A 27,653-nucleotide genomic window follows, 5' to 3' on the forward strand; every position below is an offset into this window, starting at 1 on the left:
TTTACAAACTATGTGTTTCTGACTAATGCCTCACGACTTACATTCTGCCTTGATGGCGGCGCTGTTAATAGGCACGTAGGGGTGTCTTGCCGCCTGCAGGGGCTGCAGGATATCTCGACATAAACGTCGGGCAGCTTTTGTCAGGTTGGTTGTCTGTAGGTAAAAGGCCTGTCGAGTCTTCAGTGCGAACTTGGGACTGGTGCTGTTGTGAATTGGAAGGCCGAGAGCATTCTGTGGCAGAAGCACAAAGACACACGCTGTTAGCACTGTGGGGTGAGACCCAAAGTTAAATAAGGCTTTAGTTGAAATCCAGTTTGTCACAGGCAGCAGACAGCAATGCCTGCTTCACGCTAGTAGTTTCCACTGAGCATCTTCCTGATCCAGGCCCAGACGAGGGGACTACTTCTGCATTCGCAGCATTATTATTTTATAATAAATCAGACTGATGAGAGAATGTTAGGTAACAGGTAGCACTGCATGATCTGTTTTGATTGCAGTCAATCCTATGCTGTTGGTTAGGTGAGCTTTTCCTGTCAAAGGAATAGCAAAAGACATAGCAAAAGAAAAGTTATTTTTATTGAGTCGATCATATCCAGTGTACTTTTTTCACCGATCAGTAAAGGAAATACTGGATACTGGATTGTCCACTCTGTACTGGATCGACTCTATTTAAACCAAATGCTAAAAATACTCCTGAGAGTGCAAGTTCACTTATAATGGTGGATTCCCATGGATACAGGGGTTATCATAAGGATATTACAGGACTAGCCAGCCAGCCTGCAGCACCTCAGGCAACCCTAGGCACGTAAGACACCTGCGGCTTAAAAGCACTCACCCTCCAGTTAGGCAGGCTATAACGTTGTCGCCCTGTCATATCTACTTTACATCTCCATGTTCCCCCACCATTCCCTGACTAAACTGTTCTGAACTCAGGACCCTGGCAAAAACCACTCCAGAATTAGCCATTTAAACCCAGGTCCCGTCTGCCACTTTTGCAGGTTTAGGTGAACATTAAGAGATCCCACTGAACTTTCTGGAAGACAAGCAGGGAGTTCTCCTCATTCAAATGTGACAGCAAAAAAAACAATTGGCCATCTGATCGCTGTGAGTGGACATTACTGGTGCACATCAGCTGCTGTGTAGAAAGTCTACGTATACAGTAACCCATTGGGTGTCAGGTGCTTTGAGACATTTTGACACTGTACCGTGCTGCATCATAGGTGAGTGCTGTGTTGAAGTGCAACAACAACAACAAAATTACATTTGTATAGTGCCTTTTACATCGGGAAGATGTCAGAAGTGCAATGGCTCAACACGACATACAGACCACAAGGTAAAATGGTGCACTGGTATAATGGTAAGTACCAAGTTACTGCGATTTGGTCCTGGTCTTTCACCGTCCAGCCTCGTTGACATCTTCAATCCACCATACTTTTTCCAGTAAACCCAGCAAGCCGCGCACAGCCTGCACTGCATGTTCGGAGGACCCCACGAGTACCACTGGTAAGATTGGGTAGCTTGTGAAAAGCAAACAAAAATTGAAGTTCATTGCACGTCTCAATCCGAGCAACATCAAATTTTCTCCCCAATGTCTCTTTAACCAGATCAATGTTGCTGTTGCTTTCGTTAGGAGGCAGCAGCAAAAGTCACCGATTCCCTCAAACCGTCTCCTTGGAGCCTCTGATCACTAAATTCATGAACAATAACAACAACAAATTACACTTGTATAGCGCCCTTCACGTCGGAAAGATGCTACTACATAGTGTGAAACGAAGATTCCACACCAGGGTTCCCACTCCTGCTCGCTTCTGAACAGTGCATCTGTCTGTGTGGAAACCGGGCGAGGGTAGGGTCAGGTTCGGCTGTGATTTCTTTGAGATTGAAAAGCCTCCCAATACTCACCGTCTCACCGTGAAAAAGACTGAAGTACTGGAAAGTGGCCAGGACAAATTGGCCAGCACAAGTCAGTGCCTTCAAAATAGGAATAGGGAGGGAAGAGCAATACCCCAGCTCTGGGTCTACCAGATACTGGCTCCACCTGAACTCCTTGGCTTGCTAAGGGAGATTCCTCCATTCCCTTAGCCATCCAAGGAGTAAAATTCTTCAGTATGAATACCAGTAGAAGCGGACATTCAGTTTTTGGAAGCCCCATATTCACTCTTTTGCCACCAGGTCATAACACTGTATTAAAGTTTAGCAACGGTAGCTACGATGTTTGATACCCCGGTGAACCATTCTGCCAAACAGACAATCAACAACTAGCTGATGTGCAGCGGGTTTCAGGTCAGGCATATCTCAGGAAGACACTGCTCTTGATAATGAAGCATTACGCCATTCTGCCAGCACTTACTGAAACAGCTTTCACAGGCTCGCCCCGGTCCTGCTGCGGCTCCGTTTTGTGTCAGCACGCTCCCTCCGTTCACTGCCCCAACTTTGGCGCTCCCTCCATTGATTTGGTTGGGGTTTGGCTTGTTGCTGCACAAGAAGATAGAATCTCAATGGGACCCGACTGAGGAGACGTGAGCCAGGCAAGTCCCACAGTAAAAAANGGCTTGAACCCGGCATCAATCAATTGGATTCATCATGAGCGATAGTAACCAGTCATTCTCAGTCTGTCTATAACTTAATTTTTTGATGCTGACTGGGAATTCCTTTCCTGCAAAGCAGTGGATGGTGATTTTGCCAAATTCAGCCTAATGTTCGTGTGAGTCTCGATGAAGATGAACATTTACACCATGTCTGCCAGTGAATCACCAGTCAATTGCTGGGGTATTTGGCCCAAAAGGAACCCTGCGGATTAATACTTAATCATGGCCCCAGAGATTTTCAAGATGGGGACTGGAGAGAAAATCAATTATAAAACATTTATGGTAAATTAAAATCTTAACCCCGAAAAGATTACACAAAGACAAACGCCATATTTATTTTAGAAGTGGGGAACGGGAATATTCTATGGTGTCCTATAAATCACTGGTATGGTTATTATTATTAAAAAAAGGGTAATAATCCCTTTTTTAAAAAAATTACAAACGATAATAATAATAATTTGGTCACTCAATCCACAATTATTTGTGGGACACTGCTGAGCACAATTGGCTGCCGTATTTCTCCCATGAAATATATAGTCAATTCAGTTTACAGTATATTCTGTGAAGCGCTTTGAGATGTTTTAAAGATTTATTAAGGCGCTAAATCAAATGCAAGGATTATCATAAGTAAATCGTGCCAGACAATATTAGGTAACCTTCTTTGACAACACAACTGTAAAAAAATTGTAATAAGTAAACTGCAGGTTCAGTGGGTTAAGGTCACTGTTCTTTTCTCGCTGTCACCATGTCTGAACACAGCCCAGACTGATGGGATGAAGCTCTCCTCTGTATATGGCTCCAATCTGAAATGAGTTTGAACATTCTCAAGATTGTTCCCGGTGGCCAAAATCAAACTCACACGAAGGGAATAGACTCACTCAGAGGCCACAAAAACATTTCAGATCCAATATTTCTTTTAGACTTAACCTTAAAACCATAAGGCATTTCTGGGAAGGGAATGATTCTTCTGAGGGTGGGAATGAGACACATTGCTGGGGTAATTATTATTATTGTACAATTTAAAAATCATGCAGAAATTTGCCGGGGCAATCTAGACAGAGAGCTTTATTTAAGCGGGGGCCTTAATTGGAAGAGTGCCCAGCAGACATCCTTCAACAGGAATAAGCACAAAATATTTCACCAGGAAAAATAGTGTTTTTTTGAAAAAAAACTCTTTCAGCGTGCGGTAATTCATCTGCTAATCTAGATTTATACTTCTGTGTTTTGGAAACCCGGCCCAGTAAGTACCGTTTCCTACATTTCTGTCCTGTGGTGAATCGGGAATGTTTGAAGGAGCAAAACATTTCCAGCAGTAATGTCGCTGAGCAAAGGCCGAGACTGAGACACTGTTCAGGATTAGCAGGATTTACACTTGGATGTTTGCCAGTGTTGTTACACACTGCTGCCTTGTCCTTGACTGGGACAAAGAGGAAGCCCACACAAGCTTCTTCCTGCATCTACCCCTCCCTCTCCTTCGGGGACAATTCTAGCGAGTCCCGGAGAATTCTCCTATCCACAACCAGGTCAATATTTACTTACTGTTAAAAAGTCAATTTCAGAGAACATCGACAATCTCTCCCCACCCCCACCCCTGTAGATTAGCAGTTTCCCTGCCACACCTCAAAGATATATCAATGTCTTTAAAAAGAAAAACCTGTGTTTTTTCTATTATTTTTCTGTTTTGTACAAGAGCATTAACCACCACTACACCCACTCCCCAAATCCTTCCGAGTCCCTTTTATCTCTTGGCTTTCACAGCAGCCCTCAACGGAATAAAGAGCCTTAAGCCCTAGCTATCTGCAAGTGTGAAATGGCTGAGCATCACTGTGCGAGGAGCCCCACGTGGCTCATTTGGACAAAACGCAGGAGAGAAGAGGACTTGCAGCAGAAAAACGAATGCTTACTAGTTGGGGATGTACACTTGTTTCAGCTTGCTTTCTGCTTCAGCTGCTTTCAGTCGTTTCTAAGAGACAAAGAGACAATTAATGAGAGATTGGCGATCACATCCAGGATCCATCTAACGGCAAAGTATTCAACCTTCACTGTTGACAATGCCCTTCAAAAGCCTTTCTATTTGTTCAAACCAAAGTAACAGCCAAAAGTAAACCAGGCCCTGGAGTACACTCTTACCACACTGTCCTTTCACCTCTAGGGCTTTATTGTTTCAACTCCAACCCAGAATTTGAAGATTTTAAGCTTGATTCTCGACTTCATAATTTTGTTAGCAGCACTTTGCCTGCACACCTATAATCCCTGTTGTCGAAGACCTGGGTTTGATTCCCAGGCAGGGAAAAACCTTAAGCAAATTTACTTACTTGATGCGCCTCTGTTTACCAAGCAATAGGTAGGAATCCGATTGTTAGTCGATTGGCGGATCGCTTTACGGGAATAATAATCTCGCCAAAAAATAAATTAATAATAATAATAACTTGGTCACTCAATCCACGACTGTTTCTGGGAAACTCCTGGGCACAATTGGCTGCCACAAACTATATAGTCAATCCACAAAATATATAGTCAATTCACTTTACAGTGTATTCTGTGAGGTGCTTTTGAGATGTCTCAGATATGCAATAATGTATATCAAATGCAAGGATTATTATTATTTATTATTACATTAATTTTTCACTGTGTTAAGTCACCCTCAAAGCCTTTAACATGATCTGGCATCATACAGATCAAAATAAGTTACTGGTTGCTGGGTTTCAATTTTTTTTAATTTGACAGATAATGGACATGTATATGACCTTTTTTTAACCAGAATTTACTATCTGGTGGTAACGTAGCCACAGACGTCACTTCCTACACACGCACAGCAACCTTACAACCTGGCCATTGGCCATTTATGTAGTTCAGAAATGCCAAAACAGATGTAGAAACAAAACAATATTTAACGCTGAAAATAAATTTTCCTTGAGTTTGTGAAAATTGGATGAGCACAGATTTTGTCTATGTCATTCGATGGGCCAAAGAAAATTTTCTTTCTGCAAAGCCACTGATCATCCATCCACTCACTCAAAATAGCATTCTTTTCATCCCGTCTTTATAAGTCGATTTCCAAATAAAAAAATACCATTTTGGTCATTGGTTAGGAAAGACCAGTTTCTCCCGATCAGTCTCAAGACTGACAACATCACTCTTAATCCTCCAATGATGTGCTGGACCAAACCATCACCTCGGAACTCAAACAGAATTCTCACAATGTTCTCGTCCAATGTGAGATCCATCTCCAAGCACCTCAGGTTCCTCTTTTTTGCCAAAGATCAATTTTTCCTTCAACGACTCACATTTCTCTATTGCGTATGTTCGTCCAAAACAGATTCTGCTCCCATATTTGGGGAAGCTCTTCCCACACCTCTCTTGCGCTCAAAACGTCTTCGCTTTTTTTCTCCTTCAACACATGCCTTCCCAAAAGTGGAATTTCTCCCTTTCTCCCACAATTGGCTTTTAAAGCCCAAGCATGGCATCACCTCATCACTTTTCTTAATGCCCTTTCTCTTGTTCTGTCTTGGTTACTCTTCTCTATCTTGCTGGTGATCCACAATAAAACTGTGGGCCTTAGCCCTTTACTAAGTTTAATAGGTTCTTCATTTTGATGAGATTTCTGGCCAGGACACTGGAGAAAAGTCCCTTCGCTTTACAAATAGTGCCACTGGATCTTTAATGCCCACTTGAAAAAGCAAATTGGCCCTTGGTTGAATGTCTCATGTGAAGGAGAAAGTTTTCATTTTCTCGCAATCAGGCTGGAATGTGAGCTCAAATCCAAAATAGTCTTTCAGGCTACGATTAGGCAGTATTTGGGGCCTCAGATTAGTTCACTCTTTCTTCGCTGGGGCTTGGTTTGATTTTAGCCCAGACTGATGGAATGCCCACTTCCTGTAATTGTTACCTGTAAGGATCCTAACATAAAGTCCATTTGGGAATTCTGAATGCAGTTCCCAGTGGACAAAAGCCAGAGAAACAGAAATGCTTTATTCTGACCTAACATGTGCTGTACCTGACCCAAGAGCGCCGATTGCTGATAGATACTGGGTGCCGGAAGTGGGAAAGCATTTCATTTCCCAGCTGTAACATCTCTCACCTTGATGAGCACAATACAAAATCCAGCAAATGTGGGAAAAATAAAATCAATGGTGTTAAAATTAATGGGAATTCATTACAAGCATTTAATCGTCAAGAGAACCCTGGTTTCTCTGAAGTCAATATATCTGACACATGGCTTGTTGTAAATGAGAAAATGGAGCGAGAGTAACACCAGGGTACATGCTGATTAATGACCACAAACAGCAAGAGTTTGTCTGCAATATTCTTTGTACTCTGGAGACAAACTAGATCACTAACTGAGCCAAACTGCTTAATATTAACGTTCAGAATACATGGAAACTCCATTTTTTAGTACATCCTGTGAGACGCTACATGAAAAGCCAGGATTACTATTATTGCATTGGAGCAATTGGCTGCCCACAAAAATCTAGAGTCAATTCATTTTACAGTGTTTTCTGTGAAGAGCTTTGAGAAGTCCCAAAGACATGATAAGGCACTATATCAAATGCCAGGATTATTATTATTACATAACATCCTGATTGCCTGACACGCACATTCATCTTGACATCTTAAAAACATTGAAGGATAAAAAGCTAAACACGGCATTACCTGCTGTACGTATCGATCGGTTGTTTTCCACATGTAGTAATACTCTATGATGCTGGTTAATGACTTCCATGGTAACTAAAAACACATGTTAAAAAAAAACACATTTTATAACCCAGAAAGGTGCCCTAAAGGCTTTTTTGTACTCATTTTAAACTGGAATAATATTTTGAAAATGATGTGAATGGAATGCTTGGGAACATAAGCATTCCAATAAATGACTTCAGCCACACAAGGAATGGTTAAGATACATCCGTGAACTTGGACCTCTTCATTTAATTCATTTCATTTTAGCCCCAAAATAAAATTGGCCTTTTATTTCTTGGCACTTTGCGCAACATTGCTGTGAGGAAACATTGCTGTCAACACCAGGGGGCACTATCACACACTTCCTTGCAGATGAAACAGAAGGGGGCCATTCAGTCTGCCAATAATGTTTCACCATTTGATTTCATGATAACAATTGTTTTCCTTCCATTTCCCCCAATTGTCCTTTATAACCCTTCATCCCCAAGTATCCACAGCATTGATATAAATGCTGGTGGTGCAATCTTAGGAACAGCTCTGGGTGGCAAGCAGAGGCCTCATTGAGGAAAGGGCACATAATAACTTAGCAAAGGAGAAGTATTACTATCACAAATTAAAGGAATGAAAGATTTTACTTGGGACTGTTCTCATGTAACCCACTCTTCCTGTGACTGGCACCATCTAAACAAGTAACAGCACATGACTTGTCTAACCAACAATCATCCTATTTGGTTCACAGCGTTCATAATTGATTCATGGAGTTCAGGTCACGTCTGCACCTCCAAGTCTACCTTGGATTGCTGTGTGTCTGTAGGACTTTGACTATCACGTTTCCTCTGATCCAATTCATTAACAAGAACTTCACAACACAGTAGGAGGTCATATTACTGTTGGTGTTTGTTTCTCCAGTGAAGCCATCCATCTTGATCACAATTCTCGTCTCTTTCCCTGGGACCCTCTAATAACATTCCCACATACTTGCCTGTTTAATTCCCTTTGAAATGCTCTGATAAACTCTGCTCCAGGAGCTATCCCTGGCCAATTATGCCATTTTTGATGATAAGCGCATCGCGTATTTTAGACATTTTATCGATCTCAAAAGGATTAAAAGCTGCGGGGATCTCATAATTGGGAATCAAACCCAGAACTTCTTGGCCCCAAGGCCATCAACTATGAGCCAGGACTAACATTCCCAGCACCTGCCAGATGTACTTAGTGAAGCAAAGCTTTGTGCCTATCACATTTTTCCCAATTATTGATGATATAACGTGTGTTGAGCCAAGGTGTCATCAGATCAAAACAACATTGGATCTTGCTTCTTCAATCTTTTCTCACTTACAAAATCTTGTTGTATGTCGTTAAAGTCCTTCCCGTATTTCTCCAGCGCTTCCTCGAACATGTTGGCCTCGGACGCAGACCATTCCTCCATCTCGTCCCGGCAGAGGACAGGCCCGCCCTGCGGGACCAGCGCCGAGATCGCCTTGGAAACGTCGTAGTTGTTTTTGTGCAAAGTGTCCATGGCATGAAACTGAAGAAAAACCACAGTGAGACAGACTGAGTCACAACCCCTTCCCCACCTCTTCACTGCTACAGAGCACATTCTCTCTCCCAACCACTCACATCACACTGGACAAGAACCGTAAGTGACAAGCATTCCTGAGATACGGATCCTCATTATAGTTGCCTCTGACTGTATCCTGTTGTAATTCTGCCTGATGTTTATTTAAACCCCCCTGAGGTACGAGCAGAATAAACCTGTAACAGACTCCTCTTTCCCATCCAAGAACACATTTAGCTATGTTAGCTCTCTCTGGGGCTCAGCTGATTTAAAGGAAAGAGGAATCTCTGTTTGAAATATGCCCCAGCAGATACTGATTACTGGTGGGATACAGGTAACCATAGATGTGATAAGACATATTCGGAAAAGAACATTGCAAACAAGCTGTATGGAAAGCAAGAAATTTCTTTTGCACAGCACTGGGATTTGCCTCCTCCACCTCCGGGCTGCTGTGGTGATGGATGTTGTCGGAAGGGGCCATGTGCTGCTTCATCGAGTGAAAAAGCAGGTTTGGAAGCCGATCTGGAAATGCTGGACGCTGGGAAAGCTCCCTGAAGTCAGTGGGTGGCAATTCCTCTCTGACACTGTGCTATCCCAGTGCTGGCCAGCTGTGGATGAGCTACCAGGCCACCCCAACACTCCATCTCTTCCCAAATCAATACAACTGCTCCAGAAAGCAGCCAGCTCTTCCCCTATAACACACATCCCTGAGCGGCAGGTCCCAGTGCAGGGAAGGCTGGAGGGAGTACTTCCTGTTAGAAAGCCCTGCGTCTGCCCTCCACCCCCCACCCCGATAGTGAAGAAAATCAAATCCTTCCAAAATGTAACTTTAGGCAGGAATCCTCAGCTTTCACAGTATTAGGACTTCCCTTGGGTCACTAGGTGGTGCAAACTCAAATCCTATTCTATGAGCAGGCCAGAACATTTAGTCGGACAGTATTTGCAATGAAATTTTGCTGCACATTGGTGTACCAATTCTTACCTGGGTGATGTCTCTGGAGGCAGCAGCTGCACTCATGTGTAAGCTGGGCTGTCTGACGGAACTACTGCAATCAAGTGCCCGGGCAAACGTACCCACAGACCTAAACAGATAGAGGGAAACACACAATCAGCCGCCATTGTTTGGACAGAAGTTAACTGCAAGTCTGTTCTTGGCTTCCTCCAATTTTGTCCCCTATTCTCTTCAAGACATTGACTCTTGCTGGGTGCAGGTCCTCGGTTGGCAACCTTCTAGCCAATGATGGTCAAGTAGCTGTTTTCATGATTATGCTGAAATTCCAATTGGTGTTCTGTGTAGCCCCCTTGATGATGTATAGATATATGGGGAAAACTCCAGAAAAGGGCGATATTGTCAGGTGACACAGAAGATTAACTGGAATTTCAGCTCTCCAAATATCAGGAGGATAAGCATCCTGCTTCGTGCTGACTCACCCAGGAACATTGCATTTGGTCTCAGACAGTCAGGGAGGGCAAAATCTGCCTTGGGTTTTGATCACTCTTCAGGGACACCTACAGGAAAGGCTATGTGCGTGTGGATGAATACATGGATGGATATATGTAACGGCAGGATTGATATCAGCTGTAATGCCTTTCCATGTTTGTCTGCCTTTACACCATGTAGACATTACCGGTTCACTGGTTTAGGTCTCAGACTCACCGAGCTACCACTAAAAACTGGTCAATCTGCTTGTCTGTCAGTGAATTCTCGGCATCCCAGATTTTGATTTCCATTTTCGACTGATCTCGTTCATCATCCTCCCCTGAAAAAACAATGTGTAATAGTGAAGCTGTCAGCCCAGACATGAGCTCAGTAACTTGGCAGCATAAAGTAAAACAGGAATTCAAACTAACCAGCACCGACTATAGGAACCAAGGACCAGATCAACAGGTGTTAGCCTGGCTCAGTTGATAGCACTCTCACCATTAAACATGTGGGTTCATGCCCCATGTCGGGACTTTGAACAGACATAGTTTAGGCTGGGTCCAGGTCCTTGGTTAGCATTCATCCAGCCAGTGATCTGCAATGCTGAGATGTGCTGCATTGCTGGAGGTATTGGCTTTTGGGTAAGACGTTAAATCAAGGTCTTGTCTGCCTGTTCCAAGTGGAACTATTGGTACTGCTCGAAAAGAGAAGGGAGTTTTCCCTAGTGTCCTGGCCAACATTACCCCCAAATCAAATTGTTCATTCACTTCATGACTGTTTGTAAATTAGCTACCGCAATTGCCTACAAAATACATAGTCACTATACTTTACAATAAATCCTGTGAGACAGTTTGAGACCTCCTCCCAATGTCAAGGCCCTATAATGATAATAATAATCCTTGCATTTGATATAACGCCTTATCACGTCTTGGAGACATCTCAAAGCGTTTCTAAGAATATACTGTTAAGTGAATCGACGATATATTTTGTGGGCAAAACACAAATGTAAAGATCTACTTATTTGCAGAACCCCTGGCCAGACTGAGCCTGGAACAACAACAACAACAAGATTGCATTTATAGAGTGCCTTTCACGTCGGGAGGATGTCCCAAGGCGCTGGATAGTTGGGTCGGGACCCGAGCAGGGGGGAAATGGTCAGGGTGAGGGGAGGGAAGGGAGGGAGCAAGGAGGGGGTAGAGAGTCGAGAGGGGAGGTGAAGGCACGGTCAAAGAGAAAGGTCTTGAGACCGGCCTTGAAGGAGGAAAGGGAGGAGGCAAGGCGAAGGCACTGGGGGAATGGAGTTCCAAAGTCTAGGGGCTGAGAGGCTGAAAGCCCGGCCACCGATGGTAGGGCGGTTAGGGCGGGGGGTGTGGAGCAGACTGGAGCCAGAGGAACAGAGGGTACGGGCAGGTAAGTAGGGGGATAATAGTAGAAGAGGTAGGAGGGAGCAAGGCCGTGAATGGCCTTGTAGGTGAGGATGAGGATCTTGAATTCGATCCTCTGGGGGATGGGAAGCCAGTGGTGGCGAGCGAGGGTGGGAGTGATGTGGTCGCGAAGCCTGGTGCAAGTTACAATTGTGGCCCTTTTCAAAATGGGTACAACAACAGTTGGCCTATTTGGTATCTGGCAAAGTAAATAATTTAAGGGTTGCAGAGGATTATTTTATTTTAGCGAGATTGGACTCAACTGGATTGAATTATGCACTTGAGACTGCAGAGACTAAGAGTGCTTACAAAGAAGGTTATTAAATCTCTCTGCATTGTAAAATGGACAGATCAGCTGGACTTTTAAGTTTTTGAAAACTGTCCAAAGGTTCCTAACAAGAAGTCACAATCTCAAGCACAGAAGGGAAAGATGAATTGACAATCTAAGATTAAACTACTTTACACAAAAGGTGGAGAATATGATGTTAAATTCTCTGAAACAGTAATCATACATGAAAAACACTATATAAGTTCATTAGAAAATAATAATTATCATCATAATAATAATCTTTGAATTTGATATAGTGCCTATAAGGTTAAGGATGTCTCCAATTTGTGCAAAGAAATGTCCCCAAAACTATGAATTGAATGACCAATTTCACTTATAATAATAATCCTTGCATTTGATATAGCGCTCTATCACATTGTTGAAATGTTTCAAAGTGCTTACAGAATGTACTGTAAAGTGTGATGACTGGGTGTTTTGTGGGTGCCAGTTGTGCACATCAGTGTCTCACAAACAGTCATGGAGTGAGTGACCAATTTTATTTGGTGGATTGTTAGCCAGGACACTCAAGAGAAATTCCATTATCTTTTCAAATAGTGCCATGAGAACTTTAACATCAACTTGAACAGGCAGAACACTTACACTGGGAGATCCACAGCACATTTTTTGCCCTGTAAAATGACAGGGGGCACAACTTTACACAGATGATGTAGCCAGTTGGTTGTGGGTAGCTTTTACAGCAGTGCTCCACTGGGCTCCACAATAGCTCCAGCCATTATCAGCTAAAAGAGTTTCAAGGCTACGACCCTCTTGACGTGGGACAGTTACCTTCTTTCAATAAATCTATGATATCTGCTTGATACCGAGGACCCACACGAATCTCTCCTTTATCTGCCAAAAGTGTCTTCAGCTGGGGATCGTAGACAAGTGAATAAAAAAATGTGTCCTAGAAGGAAAAGAAATGACCAACAGCATCATCAATCAATATAAAGTCTGAACCGATACTAAGATGCACTTCACATGTGGGCGCAAACAATGAAATTGATTTGGACAAAAAGAAAAAGTATTTCTTTACACTGAGAGTAATGACAGATGGAATAGGTTACCATTGGTTACAAGATCCACACAAACAAAGGCTGGTTGAGTTCTAAGGTGGAGCCACAGTTATACACGACTTGAAACAAAATGTCTTGTGGAGCTATAAAGGTGGGTCTCCTTGGAATTAAACTGGCTCCAAGGTGACATGTTCTGCGGCAAAGCATTGAAATTGAGCCAGCCCTCTGTGGTGGTCTCTAGTCTGGTTCCTGAGCCAGGCGGGTCTGCAGTACTCCAGGGCACTGCTGATGACAGCACAGCCAGGCTGGCTCATCAGCAGCACTTGGATGGGCAGATCAGTCATTGGGGGCAGGGAATCTTCCCACTCAGCTCCTATTAACCCTGCATCTGACCAAAGTGGTCACCCACCACCTCGCTTAAGAGTCTCCAAACCAAACTACTAAGATTTCCACATATGTCTGATTTCTGCTCGCCTGGTCTGTAGAACACCTAATCCTGGAAAGTCAAGGTGCGGATGGGCAAGAGTCATGGCAGAGTGGATGTTGAGGTACTAATCGATTTCAGCCAGTTAAACTGCTCAGCTCACCATTGACAAACTTGTCCAGCTAGGATCTCGCTAACTGTTAGGGCTTTGGTTTGATTGCAAGGTTAAAAGGAGTCGAGCATCCAGCACTATATCATCTTATGTTACAGTTATTGTTTCTTTCCCTGGCTGGCTGTTAATAGTACCAGGGAGAGAAACAATGTACCAAAAACTGAATATCTGCAAGAGCAATTCATAACTAGTGGAGACTAGCGAGTGTCTGCGAAATGCCAGCGTGGGCCTTACTGTGATTTGATATCAGCAGAAACTTCCTCTTACCTCACGTTCCAGATACGATAAAAACAATTCTGTTTCGTTGAGCAGAGTAACACTGCATTTGCCCCTAAAAAAAAAGGAACAGATTTAGAAAGAGGGAGGGGGGGCGGGGGAAGAACACATCTTGTATTTTATACACTTTATCTTGTGGAAAGCGCATTATAGTAATTACTATCATGTGCGGTGTGTAGTGACAGTTTTGTTGGCAAATGTGGCACAGCAAGATCTCAGAAACAGCTAAGAGGAAGATGACCATTAAGCTGGAGGATTGTGGGCCAGGATTTTTTTCCCTATTTTTGAATTGTATCACAGAATCTTTAACATCTACTTAAGCAGAAAAAAAACTTGTTTAATGTCCTCCCGACGTGAAAGGCGCAATACAAATGTAATTTTGTTGTTGTTCATCACACAGCACACCACCTCTGCAATGCAGTGCTCTCCCAACTCTGCACTGGAGCGTCAGCCTAGACTGAGTGTGGAGTCCTGTAGCTCCTGAGTTCAATTCCAGGCAGAGGGCGAAACCTTGGGCAAGTTTCCTTACTCCACACAGAGCCTAATAATAATCCCTCCAAAAAAACAAAACAATAATAAATTGGTCATTTTCAATCTACGACTGTTTGTGGGACATTGCTGTGCGCAATTGGCTGCTGCGTTCGCCCACAAATATACAGTCAATTCACTTTACAGTATATTCTGTGAAGCGCTTTGGGACGTCTAGAAGACGTGAAAAGCGCTATATCAAATGCAAGGATTATTATTATTATATTATTATTAAAACATTCCAGAGGAGAAGATTTTTTTTATTGGTGAGCGAGGTTAGGCCTGCTCAACCCCATTAACCGAATTAGACCGAAACGTTCCATTTAGCGAATGAGGATTATCCCCGCAAACAAACCCCAATCCCCCAGCCCCCAAATTCCTCTAGGCCCCAAATTGTCAAAGGACATTGCAGACATGACCAAGTGAGTTAAGTTGTCAATGGGGGTTTGACAACATGAATTGCAAGTAATTCATAAGTGGTATCAATGTACAATGTGGGCAATTTAATTCCTTTATTCCAGCCCAATTCCTCTGAACTCTGGGCAATACACCTATCGATATGACAGAGCTGTCAAAATAAAGATGCTCTTGAATAATATATCTAAGCAATAAGGTTGAGTAAAAGCACAGAATGCTCCAGGTAGCGATCCCTGCAGAGGATATTTAAGCAGCTACTTAAAGACCAACTTGTAAAGTGCCTGTAAATCTTGTGGAGTTGGCCCTGCTCTCACTGAATGCTTCCTATCACTTAACGCAGAAAACATATAACCAGCCATTTGGCAAAGCTTTTGTTTAGAAGTAGCAGAGTTAGGAGTGTGTGTTCCACGAGATTGAAAAAGAAATTGGCAAACAATATTAAAAGATGCTTCTGTCAACATAATTGGTTAAAGCAGCCTGAGCACACACATAATATTTCAGTCAAGTATAGGTTAGTGGATGATAAAAACTGCATTATTGGGAAATAAATCAAAGCTTCGCAGAGAACGGATAAATGCACACAACTCACTGCATCTCAAACCCCACAATTCTAGTCCACGTGTACAAACTCAGGTCCAAAACCAGCGGTGGCCAACCCTTGGCCTGTGGGGCTGTTAGGGAGTAACCCGCCCCACTCTCCCCGAACATTCCCACCACTCCAGGCAAATCTCTGTAGCACACTGCTCCCCACTGAGGCAGAAGGTTACGGGCTCAAGCCCCACATCAGGACTTTGAACTCAGTCTAGGCTGACACTCAAATATAGCAGTGGGGATATAAATAAACTATCTGTGCCTGGTTCAGATGGTCATTAAAGATTCATCGGCACTGTTTAAAAAGAGAATGTCCTAGCCACCAATCTCCCTGATAAAATTAGCTGATTCACTTCATGGCTGTTTGTGGGACTTTGTTGTGCACATTTTGCACACTACTTTGTCTACAAAATCATATTCATTACACTTTACAGTAAAAATCCCATGAAGCACTTTGCGAAAGGTACTCTCAAGTGCAAGGATTATTGTTGTTATATCCATGGCACTATGTTCTGTTACTTTCCTGAATCCCACTGTTGTTGCATTGTTGCTGTACCCATCAATATTTCAACATCTCAACCATCTGCTCCTTAAATTCTTGAACCAATTTTGCACCTATTGTTGCTTTATGGAACGTTACCAAATTCTATACTCTCTGAGGGAAATAAATAATCCTTGTATTTGATTTAGCCATTTCACATTGGGAGATTGCCCCTATGATCTTTACAGGATAGTCTGTAATGTGCAGTGACTGGTGTATTTTGCAGACAAACGCTATGAAAAGATTATTCACTCTTACCTTAGCACTAACCCATTTCTTCTAGTAATTATAATAATAACCTTGCATTTGATATAGAGCCTTATCATGTCGTTGAGATGTCTCAAAGCCCTTCATAGGATATACTGTAGAATGGAGTGACTGGGTATTTTGTGGGTGAAATGCAGCAGCCAGTTTTGCGCACAGCAATGTTCCACGAACAGCCATGGAGTGAGTGACCAAATTATATAAAGAGATACTTCAAGATGTCTGTTAGCCCATCATTAACTACATCAATCCTCTGTAGCTGTCCACATCTATAAACTACTTTGTAGTGCTCATCTTTGATTCATTAAGCGGCCTTGAACTTCCATTTAATACATATTCAACCGTTATTTTTACAGCCACGATGCAATACCTCACACTGAATTGTATCTGCCATACTTCCATTCACTCACCAAATCTGTCAATGTCTGCCTGCATACTTCTGCACTGTTCTTCACAGTTTACACACAGTTCAGTGGCAGCTTCAGTGCTGGATACCTCTAGAGACCCAAGTCAAAACTGTTGATTTATATGGTGAACAGCTGCAGACCCTAGCCTGGTATAAGGTCCCAACTCATTTTATGCCTGTAACTAGATAAGCCAAGGCAAGAAATCATGATTCTGAAAGGCAATTTTAGGACAGACACCTGGTAATATTTCTTCATACAACTGGTACAGGTTACCAGGAAGGGCAGTGGAAACCAGAACACTGGACTCATTTAAACTTGCTAATGTAGAAGTGCAGTGAAAACTGTGAAGAACAGTGCGGAAGTTTTCAAGCAGACACTGACAGATCAGATAAGTGGAAAAAAGTATTTATTTTTGTTAGCCGGGTGTCTGACATGGACTGAAACCCATCACCATGCTCTTAAACTCTTGGTATCCATGTATCCAACCAAGCTGAGACTTCCATGCATCCCACCAACACATGGAAATCCCAGAGAAAGATTGTTGGAATGGAATACACATTCTCTCCCTGAAAAGATGCATCCTGCTACCTAATTCTAGAAAGTATTAGGTACAGGCTAGCAAGAGCCAAGTCTTGGAGATCCTAGAATGTGTGTTGGGGTAACTGCTGGAGTCTAACCAGCTAAAACCGCATAGCTTGCCATTGATGTTGCTGTCTGACAAGCTTTCCCGCTGCTTGTCCAGCTAGGACCACCCTACCCGTTTGGCTTGCAGCTGTTATCAGCAGTACCCTGGAATGTTGTGAACCCACCTGGCTCAGGCGCCGGACTACCGAGACTGCCACAGAGGGCTGATTCCGACATTCCATTATCAGGCATGTCACCGTTGAGCCAGTTCAGTTCCAAAGCGACCCCGCTTATCTCCCCCCCACCCACCCATAGGAGGATAGAACAGAATGGACGGACGTACGGCAGGTGCAATTCAATGTAGTCAAATGGAAGGTATTGCATTTTGACTGTAAAAATAGTAAAATTGGGCACTCACTTCATTGCTGTTTGAGGGACATCACTGTGCACAAATTGGCTGCCACATTCACCAATACGCAGTCATCCACCCTTTACAGTACATTGTAGTGAAGCACTTTGAAATGTCTCGACTTTGTGATGAGGTGTATCTCAAAAGCGAGAATTATCATTATGGGATGAGAGTATGATTGTATTCCGAAGGATCAAAAAGCCTTTGTTATCATTATCTTCTTTTTGCTGTTCTTGAGCTACACTGGAACCTGTTATAACACCCTTCATTATTGAGTGTGGATCCCAACATTTGTTACCAAGGTTCTACTGTACTTCTCACTTGGCTGGTCTTCATCTGTACCTCTCTTTTGATCTTAAATAAAAACAGGTGTAAACTCAGAGGTTACAGAGCAGGAGCAGATCACACATTATTAGGGAAATGCAGTATTTACAGGGCAACTCTCAACAAAGTGAATGAATGTCAGAAAATGTCCACTTGAGAAATCTCTCTGGTGATGCTGTGCTGGGCCAAGAATCTTTAACAGCAATCATTTCAGTAAATCCTCTCAAGCACTTTGATATGTGATAAGGTGTTATATCAAATGCAAGGATCTCTGTCTCCTGTTGCCTCTGTTGTTTTCTCTTTCTGTCTCTGATTCTCTCTCTGAGTCTCTCTTTCTCTCTCTCCCTCTGACTTTCTGGCTCTCTGTCACTTAGTCTATTACTTTATCGCTATATTTTTCTTTAACTCTAACCTATAGTGTGCATTGCTAAATACATGCTTACCTTCACAATCCCCCAGATAAAATTGATCATTCAGTTTATGGCTGTTTGTGGGACTGTGCGGAAATTGGCTGCTGCGTTCACCTATAAATGCACAGACTTCATAGTAAGTTCTGTGAAGTGCTTTGAGATATACCCTGGAGCACTGTGGACCCTTCTGGGTCAGGAACCAAATTTCCAATCAGAGGATTGACTTGATTCTGACATTCCATTAACAAGCACATCACCTTGGAGCCAACTCAGCTCTGAGGAGACCTTTCTTTCCTACCTTGCCCTCCCCCCAAGAGATAAGTCACTAGTTGGCCAATTGACATCTGACAAGCACAGAAAGTGAGCTTTCTGGTGAGCAGCACAGCTCAGCATCAAACCACAGGAATAGTAGGATAGTCCACCAGGATATGGCAGACATGTATCACAGTGGGCAGGTACAACAGAACCCCTTAAAGCCATTGGTCTGACAGTCATTCAAACACTTCCTCTCACCCTCCTTAGAAATACTTTTTATCATCCCAGACATTGCTAATCTGCTTCAGTAATAAATCCAGTGCTGTTAACCTCCCAAATACTCTACCCTGGCATCTCATCACTACATTGAGTGATCAGTGAGATTGCAATCCAAGAATTACCATCTCTAAATTAACCAAGTTCTATTTATTTAGCAGTTTCGCCCACAAAATAAACAGTCAATTCATTTTACAGTATATTCTGTGAAGCCCTTTGCGACGTCTCCAAGATGTGATAATGCGCTATATCAAAAGCAATTATATTAATTAATTATTACTTTTATTATGATAAGAATCTGTAACCTCAGAAGGTGGACCAGGAATGTGAGTGGAACATGAGGTGTCGACAGAAAAATATTTCTTCACCTGCCCAGACACGTTTGATAAAGGTGATGTGATGATCACATTCAGGGCGTTATACAGGACCTCCTGCTCAAAGGACCGCCTGCAAGTCTGCCTCAGAGTTTCTTTTGGTCAGCTAGGTGTCTGACACATGTGGAAACCCATCACCATGGTTAAGAGTATCTAAAACAAACAGTTTCACAAATGTGTATTATCCACGCATGGAATTTCTTTGCAATGGAGTGTATGCCGTCTCCCTGGAGAGATATTCCCTGTTTACCCAATTCCAGAGGGTTTTACATGCAGGTTGGTGAAAGCCAAAGCTTGGGGACTCCGGAGTGTGAGCTTGAGCTGTGGTTTAACTGGCCGAAACCTCATACCTTGCCATTGGGACTTTGGCTTGCAGGGTTAGCAGGAGCTGAGTGGGTAGAATCCCTGTCGCCAGTGATCGGTCGGTCTATCCCTCCAAGTTCTGTCGACAAGCTAGGCTTGCTAGGTTGTCATCAGCAGTGCCCTGGTGTACTGCGGAACCACTTGACTCAAGAAAAGGACTCAAGAGACTGCTACAGAGGATTGCATTGATTCTAACATACTATTGCCAAGCACATCACCTTGTACCCAACTCAACTCCAAGGAAACCACACTTACTTTCCCCCCACCCCTCCTCCCCTATAGATCATCAGTTGATCATTTGAGATTTGACAAGCGTAGGTTGCAGCGATTATGAGGTGGTTAACAGTACTGGGAACTTCCTGCTGACCTCTTAGTGAGCAGCACAGCTCAGCATGAAATGAGTCACCATCCTCCTGCCCACAGTTCGGACACACATTCCTATCCATTGAGCGATGGTTCAACCAGTTGGAGGTGCGGAGCTTGTGCTTAACTCTCTACATACCAATCAAGGTAGATTTCCAACCCTGCATATATGAGGGTGTGTTCACAAACCCCCGACTCCAGGTAATGTCCCAAGCCTCATCCCTCTTCGATGAACATGTACCTGCAGCATTTTGGGAAGATATAAACAAGGCAGCCTACAGCCTCAGAATATTCAGTAGGAGACATTCATAGAGAACAATGAACTTGAGCTGACAGTAAACAAAGTTACTGGAGTAAGGAAACTTGCCTAAGATTTTACCCTGTCCAGGAATCGAACCCGGGTCCTCTCGCTCATGCTAACCACTATTCTATGGGGGTGAGCTGATCTTAGCAAGGTAAGCAATTGAGACACTGGAATTCGCTCTAAAAATTCTGAGTTACTCCTGCGAAGAGAACACTATTCAGCTTTCCTGCTCCTGATCACTATCCAGAGAGCCCTGTGGATGTGGTTATTGGGAGAGGATGGGCAGTTGAATGAGTGATAACAATAGTCTGTCCAGGATCACATGTAAAGAAAAGCCTCTTGACTGAGGTACCAGTAAAGCTCCTGGAACTCATTGAAATGAACCCCAAAAAGAGGATAAGCTTCTTAGGCAGGAGAGCAGAAAAACAGTCAGGCCTTAAAGCAACACAAGTGCAGGAAATGAATGCTGAAAAAATACTTGGAAGCGTCCCAGTGGTGTGTTTATACCATGGCATGGCTCTATTCCAGGTTCAAGGTTTGTAGCTTTTTTCATCTTTTGAAGGTTGATTTGATCTCTCTTTGCGTGGTTTCTCTCCATAAGAACAAAAATAACACGAGACAATCTCCTTCAGCCCTTGCCCATTTTCATCAGACCTTTTCATCATGTGTGAAAAGATTCTTTATCTCCTGACCCCTGACTGTCCAGCGCCTTGGGATGTCCTCCCGACCTGAAAGGCGATCTATAAATTTAATTTTGTTTTTGTTGTTGTTGTTTACACCTCAAATATATTCAAGGTTCCTGTTGCCGCAAATATACAAGGTCAAGGAGACCGGATGTTGCAGTGTTAGCAAGCCTTTGAACTCTGGAACCCTGGGCTGGATTCCAGCACAGCCTGATAGACAATATCGGCGAATCCTCTTGCTGACTGCAAAGGACTTGCACACAATGATTTTGAGGTCGTGTCAAACTGCTTCCTTGAGATTTATTACTGATATATTTTTTGAGGAGGGCTAAGCAGGCTTCCCACGTCTCAAGCCTTTGTATATGCCCTGAGCTCTGTGGCTGCGTTCCTTTTAAAGTTCACATCTGGCCTGTAAGGTAAGCATCAGTCACCAGAGAGCGCGATGGAGACTGAGATAACGCATGCAATCCAGTGAGTAATTTTTTCTCTCAAGACCACAATATTAGAACGTTAGCCACTTCCTGCTTTGATCTTGACTTCTCCAGAAATTAAAATACAGCTCACTGATGACTGTGGGAACACGTTTATCTGTCAGCGATTTTACCGAGAGCTTTGGTTCGGGTACCGGAAACAAGGCTGCTGCCAGAAAGTACTGTACAAAGATCCAGTGTTGAGTCCGAGTCCTGTTTACTGCTCAACTTTTAGCATTCCAGTGGTATGTTGACCACACCTTGAATGGTCATAACCAGGACCCTATGGAGAACAGTTCCTTCTTCTCAATTTACATTACAGTCTACTTGCGCCATAAGGTGGACAGGTGCCTGTGCTGCAGCCTCAGAGAAAGCTCTGGTCAGATATGGTGAACATCCTGGATGCCACATGTAAACCTGTCTGCCTGCACTTCAAGTAGATAATAATGTCTACCCGCCCCTTTCCTTCACAAGATAAAAACTCTCCAGAACTCGGCAACCCGTGTCCTTTTCGCACTAGGCTCCACGAGCCTATCACCCCTATCCTCACCCAGCTTCACTGGCTCCCCATCGCCCAGCGGATAGAGTTCAAGATCCTTATCCTAACCTTTAAATTCCCCCATCATCTTGCCCCACTTACCACCTCCTCAAACCCTACTAAACATGCCACTCCCTCTGCTCACCGGGCATTGGCCTGTTTATATCCCCCGCCCTCAGCCCCCCCACCACATTGGCAATTGAACTTTCTGCCTATCTGCCCCCATGCTCTGAAACTCCATCTCTGCGACTCGTGCCTTCTCTCGCCTCCTATAAGGTTCACCTCAAGACCTTCCTCCTCGATTTCGCTTTTGGCTTTATTTCTCACCCCAGCTTCTTAGCCTCCAGACCCCAGCACTAGGTCACATGCAAACCCTGGACTGTTCAGCGCCTGGAAGCATCGTCCTGACATATACTTGTTATTTGTAATACAGAGTCTGTGATACTATTCCTTACATTTGATATAGCACCTTATCACGTCTTCGAGGCATCTCAAAGCGTTTCACAGTATATACTGTAAAGTCCATTGACTGTTATCTTTTGTGGGAGAAACACAACAGCCAGTTGCACACAACAATGTCCCACAAACAACCATGGAGTGAGTGACCAATTTTATTTGGGGGATTGTTGACCCGACACTAGGAGAAGAGAAATTCTCTTCTTTTTTGAATAGTGTCATGGGATCTTTAACATCCTCCTGAACAGACAGACGGGATCTCCGTTTAACGTCTCATCCGAAGGACAGCACCTCCGACAATACTATCAACACTGCAATGGAGTGCTCCCAACGTGGGGCTTGAATCCACCTTCTGACTCAGAGGCAAGAGTGCTACCACTGAGCTATTATTAATATGACACTATTCAAAAAGAGGATGGGAATTTCTCCCAGTGTTTTGACCACAGTCCTCTGGATAAATTGTTTATCTGCCTCATGACTGTTTCGGGGATTTTGCTGATTGTTTGCCTTAAAAAAAAGTCACTTCACTTGACAATAATTATTGTGAGGCATTTGGGGACGTCGCAACACAATTAAGTGTTATAAAAATGCAAGATCTTTCTTCCTTCTTCAAAGTGAAGTTTATTTTATTAGTACTGGATAAATTCCAAGTTGAGCCTCAAGTTTTTTTCCAGAGGGAATGTCCAGACAATTTAGATTTAATTTCTTTACACAGTGAGTGGTGAACAGAAATGTGGAAGTCTATAGCTCAGAAACAGGCCTTTTGGCCCATCGGATATTTTTTTCACATCAGCCAACCTATTCCCATTCTCCTCCTCACTGTCCATATCCATTGATTTCTCTTTTTCAAGAATCTAACCACTTTTTTAAGCTTACAAAATACACTGTCACTATAGTCTACAGTATATTTTTTGAAGCACTTTTAACAACCTGATAAGACTCCGTATCATACATATGGATTATTATTTTACAAGACTTCACTTGTGGCATTCTACTTTCGTGCTATCAAATCCTTGACTGTCCAGCGCCACGGGACGTCCTCCCGACGTGAGGGGTGCCATACACATGTAAGTTGCTGAGCGCTGCTGTACTCTTGCCCCACTTACCTGATGTGTGTGGCTGGTAGGGATTCCAACTGGCGCGACAGGAACAGCTCGCGATGCTTCAGCTGGTGTCGCTCTTTCTCTGACAGCTCCTGCAGTTCTGAGTTCTCCATTTCTTCCTCCAATTCCACTGTAGAAAGGATAGAGATTGTAGATTAGTCCATCAATTAATGTTACTTCATAAATAGTATAACCTAAGTGAATAAATCCACAGATTTATTAAATATCTGATATCTTATTTTCTCCTTTAAAATGTGCTAGTGTCAAAGTCATTTCCCCGGGTTGAGGCTACTTGCTGCCTCAAGTAGCCTCAACCCGTCACAAAGAAAGTGTCTGAGCGCAAGCCGGGTGAAATACCATCTGATTTTTTGTCCTTCCCACTGACAAAGAAATCAGTTTGGGTTTCCAATTCTCTTTGGGAAAATGATGCACTTTTTCTCAGAGCATCAAGTCTGGAAACCAAGCAAGTTTGTTGAATCAACGCTCCGTTAATTGAAAGTTTCCATGTGCCGCACTTTTGTGAGAGTTCGTCAGATTTAGACGTATCACACAGAGGAGTGCATGACTGTTTGCCCTGCTGAAAAGTTAAATAACAGAAGCAGTATGCCGCTATCACCCTGGGGTGAAGGGTCAGAAGGTAAATTCGCCTTTACAGTATATCCTGTGAAGAGCTTTGAGACATCTCACCGACATGATAAGGCATCAATTGCGAGAATTATTATGATAATGAATAATGGGGGTCACAAACTGATTAGTAACCAGATTATTGCATGAAGCTGGATGTGATGGAGGCTGACCCATTGGAACTGCGTTCTGACGTCGATCTCCATTTGACGTCTGTGAAGCCAGATCACAGCCAATGCTGCCAACAAATTTGCAGGAATTGCTAGATACAAATCTATTCCTAACGGCCACAAATTAAATTCCTGGGCAATCAATGGTAGCACAGCACCACAGCCTCTTGGCTGCCACTCAAGCACTAGCTCCTCCATGTCGGTACACAATACTGGAGTGGTGCTGTGAACAATGAAATCCCACCCCACCCTGCTTGACTGATCCTATCTGACTGCATCCGGATCTGAAACTGATCTTACAATGTGGATAACGCTACAAATGGAACACTCAACTTCTACTTTGTGACTTCTGCCAAAGATCTTTCTGGTGCTATTATCACAATCTCCAACTTCCAGAGTTTCTGAATGGAACTGGAATATAGGAATGAATATATATTACTAGTTTTCTATATGTCTCAGTGTCTTCAGACGTTCTCCCGACATGAAAGGAGCTATACAAATGTAATTTTGTTGTTGTCTTAAAAATGCTTCACAGAATATACCGTATATTTGTGGGCAAAAGGTGGCAGCCAATTGCGCACAGCAGTGTCCCACAAACAGTTGTGGATTGAGTGACCAAATTATTATTGTTGTTTTTTTTAAGGATTATTATGCCCGGAAAAACGATCCGCCAATCGACTGACAACTGGGTTCCTACTTACTGCTAGGTAAGTAGCACTTACTGCTACTCCCACCCTCGCTCGCCTCCACTGGCTCCCCATCCCCCAGAGGATTGATTTCAAGATCCTCATCCTCACCTACAAGGCCATTCACGGCCTTGCTCCCTCCTACCTCTCCAACCTACTATCCCCCTACCTACCTGCCCGTACCCTCCGTTCCTCTGGCTCCGGTCTGCTCCACGTCCCCCGCCCCAACCGCCCTACCATCGGTGGTCGGGCCTTCAGCCTCTCAGCCCCCAGGCTCTGGAACTCCATCCCCCAGTGCCTTCGCCACCTCCTCCCTTTCCTCCTTCAAGGCCGGTCTCAAAACTTTTCTCTTTGACCGTGCCTTCAGCTCCCCTCTCGACTCTCTTCCCCCTCCTCGCTCCCTCCCTTCCCTCCCCTCACCCTAACCATTTCCCCCCTGCTCGGGTCATGACCCAACTGTGCAGCGCCTTGGGACGTCCTCCTGACGTGAAAGGCGCTTTATAAATGGAATCTTGTTGTTGTTGTTGTTGTAGGTAAACAAAGGAGTGAGGAAACTTGCCCAACATTTCGCCCTTTCAGGAATCGAACCTAGATCTCTCACTTGCGAGGCGAGTGCTCTAACCACTGAGCTACAAGACTCCTTCCTATGTGCCAACCACAAGAAACTTCACATCACTGAAATATATTATAATCCTAAACACAAAATCCAAGACTTTAATGAACACAGCAGCTTCTGAAGAAGAGCAATCTGAATAAAATTAACAGTTTTAAATAATTTGGTGAGCCACATAAACCAAGAAACTAACCGGGAAAACGTTTAATGGGATTGAGCGAGTAAACTTGAATTAATACTTTCAAGGATGCAGGCAGTGGGACAAGAGAGTAAAGGTTTAGGATCAGAGACTACGGATTTGGGATCAGGGGCACAGATTCAAGCTTGCAATGTTTAGCACAGATCCCCAGAAAGTAGATTATTTCTTTACACACAGGAGAATCAACAGATGGAACCAGTTAGCAAGAAGGGTAGTTGAGGCCAGCACACTGGAGTCACTTAAGCACCAGTTTGATGCTGTATTGGAAAGATAATGAGACTATAATGAGACTAGGACATAGAATTTAGATAGCTGAATGTATTTTTCCTCCACAAAGTTTGAGTTCAACAAAAACTTCAATCTTGTAAATTCATTGCAACTATTGATTCGAGTAAAATTTGTGTGAGCGGGGGAGGAGAACAGCTAGTTTTGTCACTACCACTGCTGTTGGAAAGGACACAACAGCACACAATGTGTATTCGGCTATAGGCTAAATCTTATCAGTCCTGTAATTGTCTATCTGGGCTCACCTTTTCGGAATTTGACGCATACAGGCAGTTAACCATCAAAAGCATTCAGTTCGTACCTGCCTGGCTTTGTCTCCTCAGTGTCAAACCCATCTCTTACCGAGTACACTCTATTTTAGTTTCGACAAATTCAACATAAGGTCTTGGATGACTGCAGAGATGGAGTCAAAACCTTTCTCAAAGAAAGTTTGGAGAAGTGACATCTCCCATTGTTCACAGAAATGATCCTGATCCTGAAGTCATCTAACTGGCTCCAGAGTACGGAGGCAAGATGTCAGACATTCCACTCTGATGTACTGTTGGCTACTTCAATGTTGCCCTATGCCAAACTACTGAGGAGCCGAACACACTAGAGGACTGTCGAGGGCCAGCAGTGTGCAGTTATCCATGGTGTCAAAGTGCTACCATGCTGTGTGCGTTCTTCCAGTTTTATTAACCTTATTACCTGCTTTCTATTATTGTATAGCTAGTACAGGGGTGATAATAGATGCCTAGGTTGTGAAACTTTACTAATTGCTGGAGAAGGTTTTGCAAGCCCTGGAGACCCTGGCGTCTGCTCACAGTCCTCTAAGTCAGGAACATGACTCAACTTGTGTTGTTCTGGGAACAGCCCCAACCTGTACTTGATTCACTGTTTGATCTGGAGGTGAGGGGGGAGGGAGAACTTTGCTTTCTTTTTGACGCACAAGCAGCAAAGACTTCATACACACACACACACACACACACAACATTGAGATGCCCTGTAACACCCTTCTAATCAAATTCAATCATTATATGATTAAATAGCAACAGATTATTTCAACCAGTCTGCGAGTTAGTAAAGAGAGGGACCAAACTTAAGATAATAAGAAATAGAAATAATGAGGAGGTTAGAATGACTTTCGGCATACAGAGGATCGTGGAATGTAGAATTCTCTGCTAAAAACCAAAGTTGGAACAGAGTCCATCAATTCAAACAGTTTGGATAATAAGAATAATAATCATTGCATTTGATATAGCTCCTTATCGTGTCTTCTAAACATCTCAAAGCGCTTCGCAGAATATACTGTAAAGTGAATTGACTGTATATTTTGTGGGAGAAACGCAGCAGCCAATTGCGCACAGCAGCGTCCCACAAACAGTTGTGGATTGAAGTGACCAATTTATTATTATTTTTGATGCTTCGAGGAGGCATATTAAATGTGTGGGAGGGTAGAGATTGTATCCGGTGGCCCATGTGGAGAAAAACAATAGTGTAGACTCAATGGCCTA

At 43.4% G+C, this 27,653-nt stretch overlaps 1 protein-coding gene across 13 annotated transcripts in view; it reads right to left on the reverse strand.

Moving 5' to 3' along the window:
* Positions 1 to 27,653, reverse strand: part of mta1 (metastasis associated 1) — a 79,990-nt gene that overhangs the window by 18,802 nt on the left and 33,535 nt on the right. For all 13 annotated transcript variants that reach the window (XM_042338306.1, XM_042338302.1, XM_042338305.1 and 10 more), the window contains exons 4-14: positions 23,587 to 23,713; positions 13,875 to 13,938; positions 12,785 to 12,902; positions 10,481 to 10,583; positions 9,806 to 9,905; positions 8,605 to 8,793; positions 7,242 to 7,316; positions 4,493 to 4,551; positions 2,351 to 2,475; positions 1,366 to 1,517; positions 42 to 231 (exon numbers count right to left, since the gene is read on the reverse strand). In XM_042338306.1, the coding sequence (XP_042194240.1) occupies positions 42 to 231; positions 1,366 to 1,517; positions 2,351 to 2,475; positions 4,493 to 4,551; positions 7,242 to 7,316; positions 8,605 to 8,793; positions 9,806 to 9,905; positions 10,481 to 10,583; positions 12,785 to 12,902; positions 13,875 to 13,938; positions 23,587 to 23,713 (1,302 nt within the window). The remainder of the gene's footprint in view (positions 1 to 41; positions 232 to 1,365; positions 1,518 to 2,350; positions 2,476 to 4,492; positions 4,552 to 7,241; positions 7,317 to 8,604; positions 8,794 to 9,805; positions 9,906 to 10,480; positions 10,584 to 12,784; positions 12,903 to 13,874; positions 13,939 to 23,586; positions 23,714 to 27,653) is intronic.

The sequence above is a fragment of the Callorhinchus milii genome, unplaced genomic scaffold (assembly GCF_018977255.1).
Source record: "Callorhinchus milii isolate IMCB2004 unplaced genomic scaffold, IMCB_Cmil_1.0 Scaffold9, whole genome shotgun sequence".
In the NCBI taxonomy this organism is placed as follows: Eukaryota; Metazoa; Chordata; class Chondrichthyes; order Chimaeriformes; family Callorhinchidae; genus Callorhinchus; species Callorhinchus milii.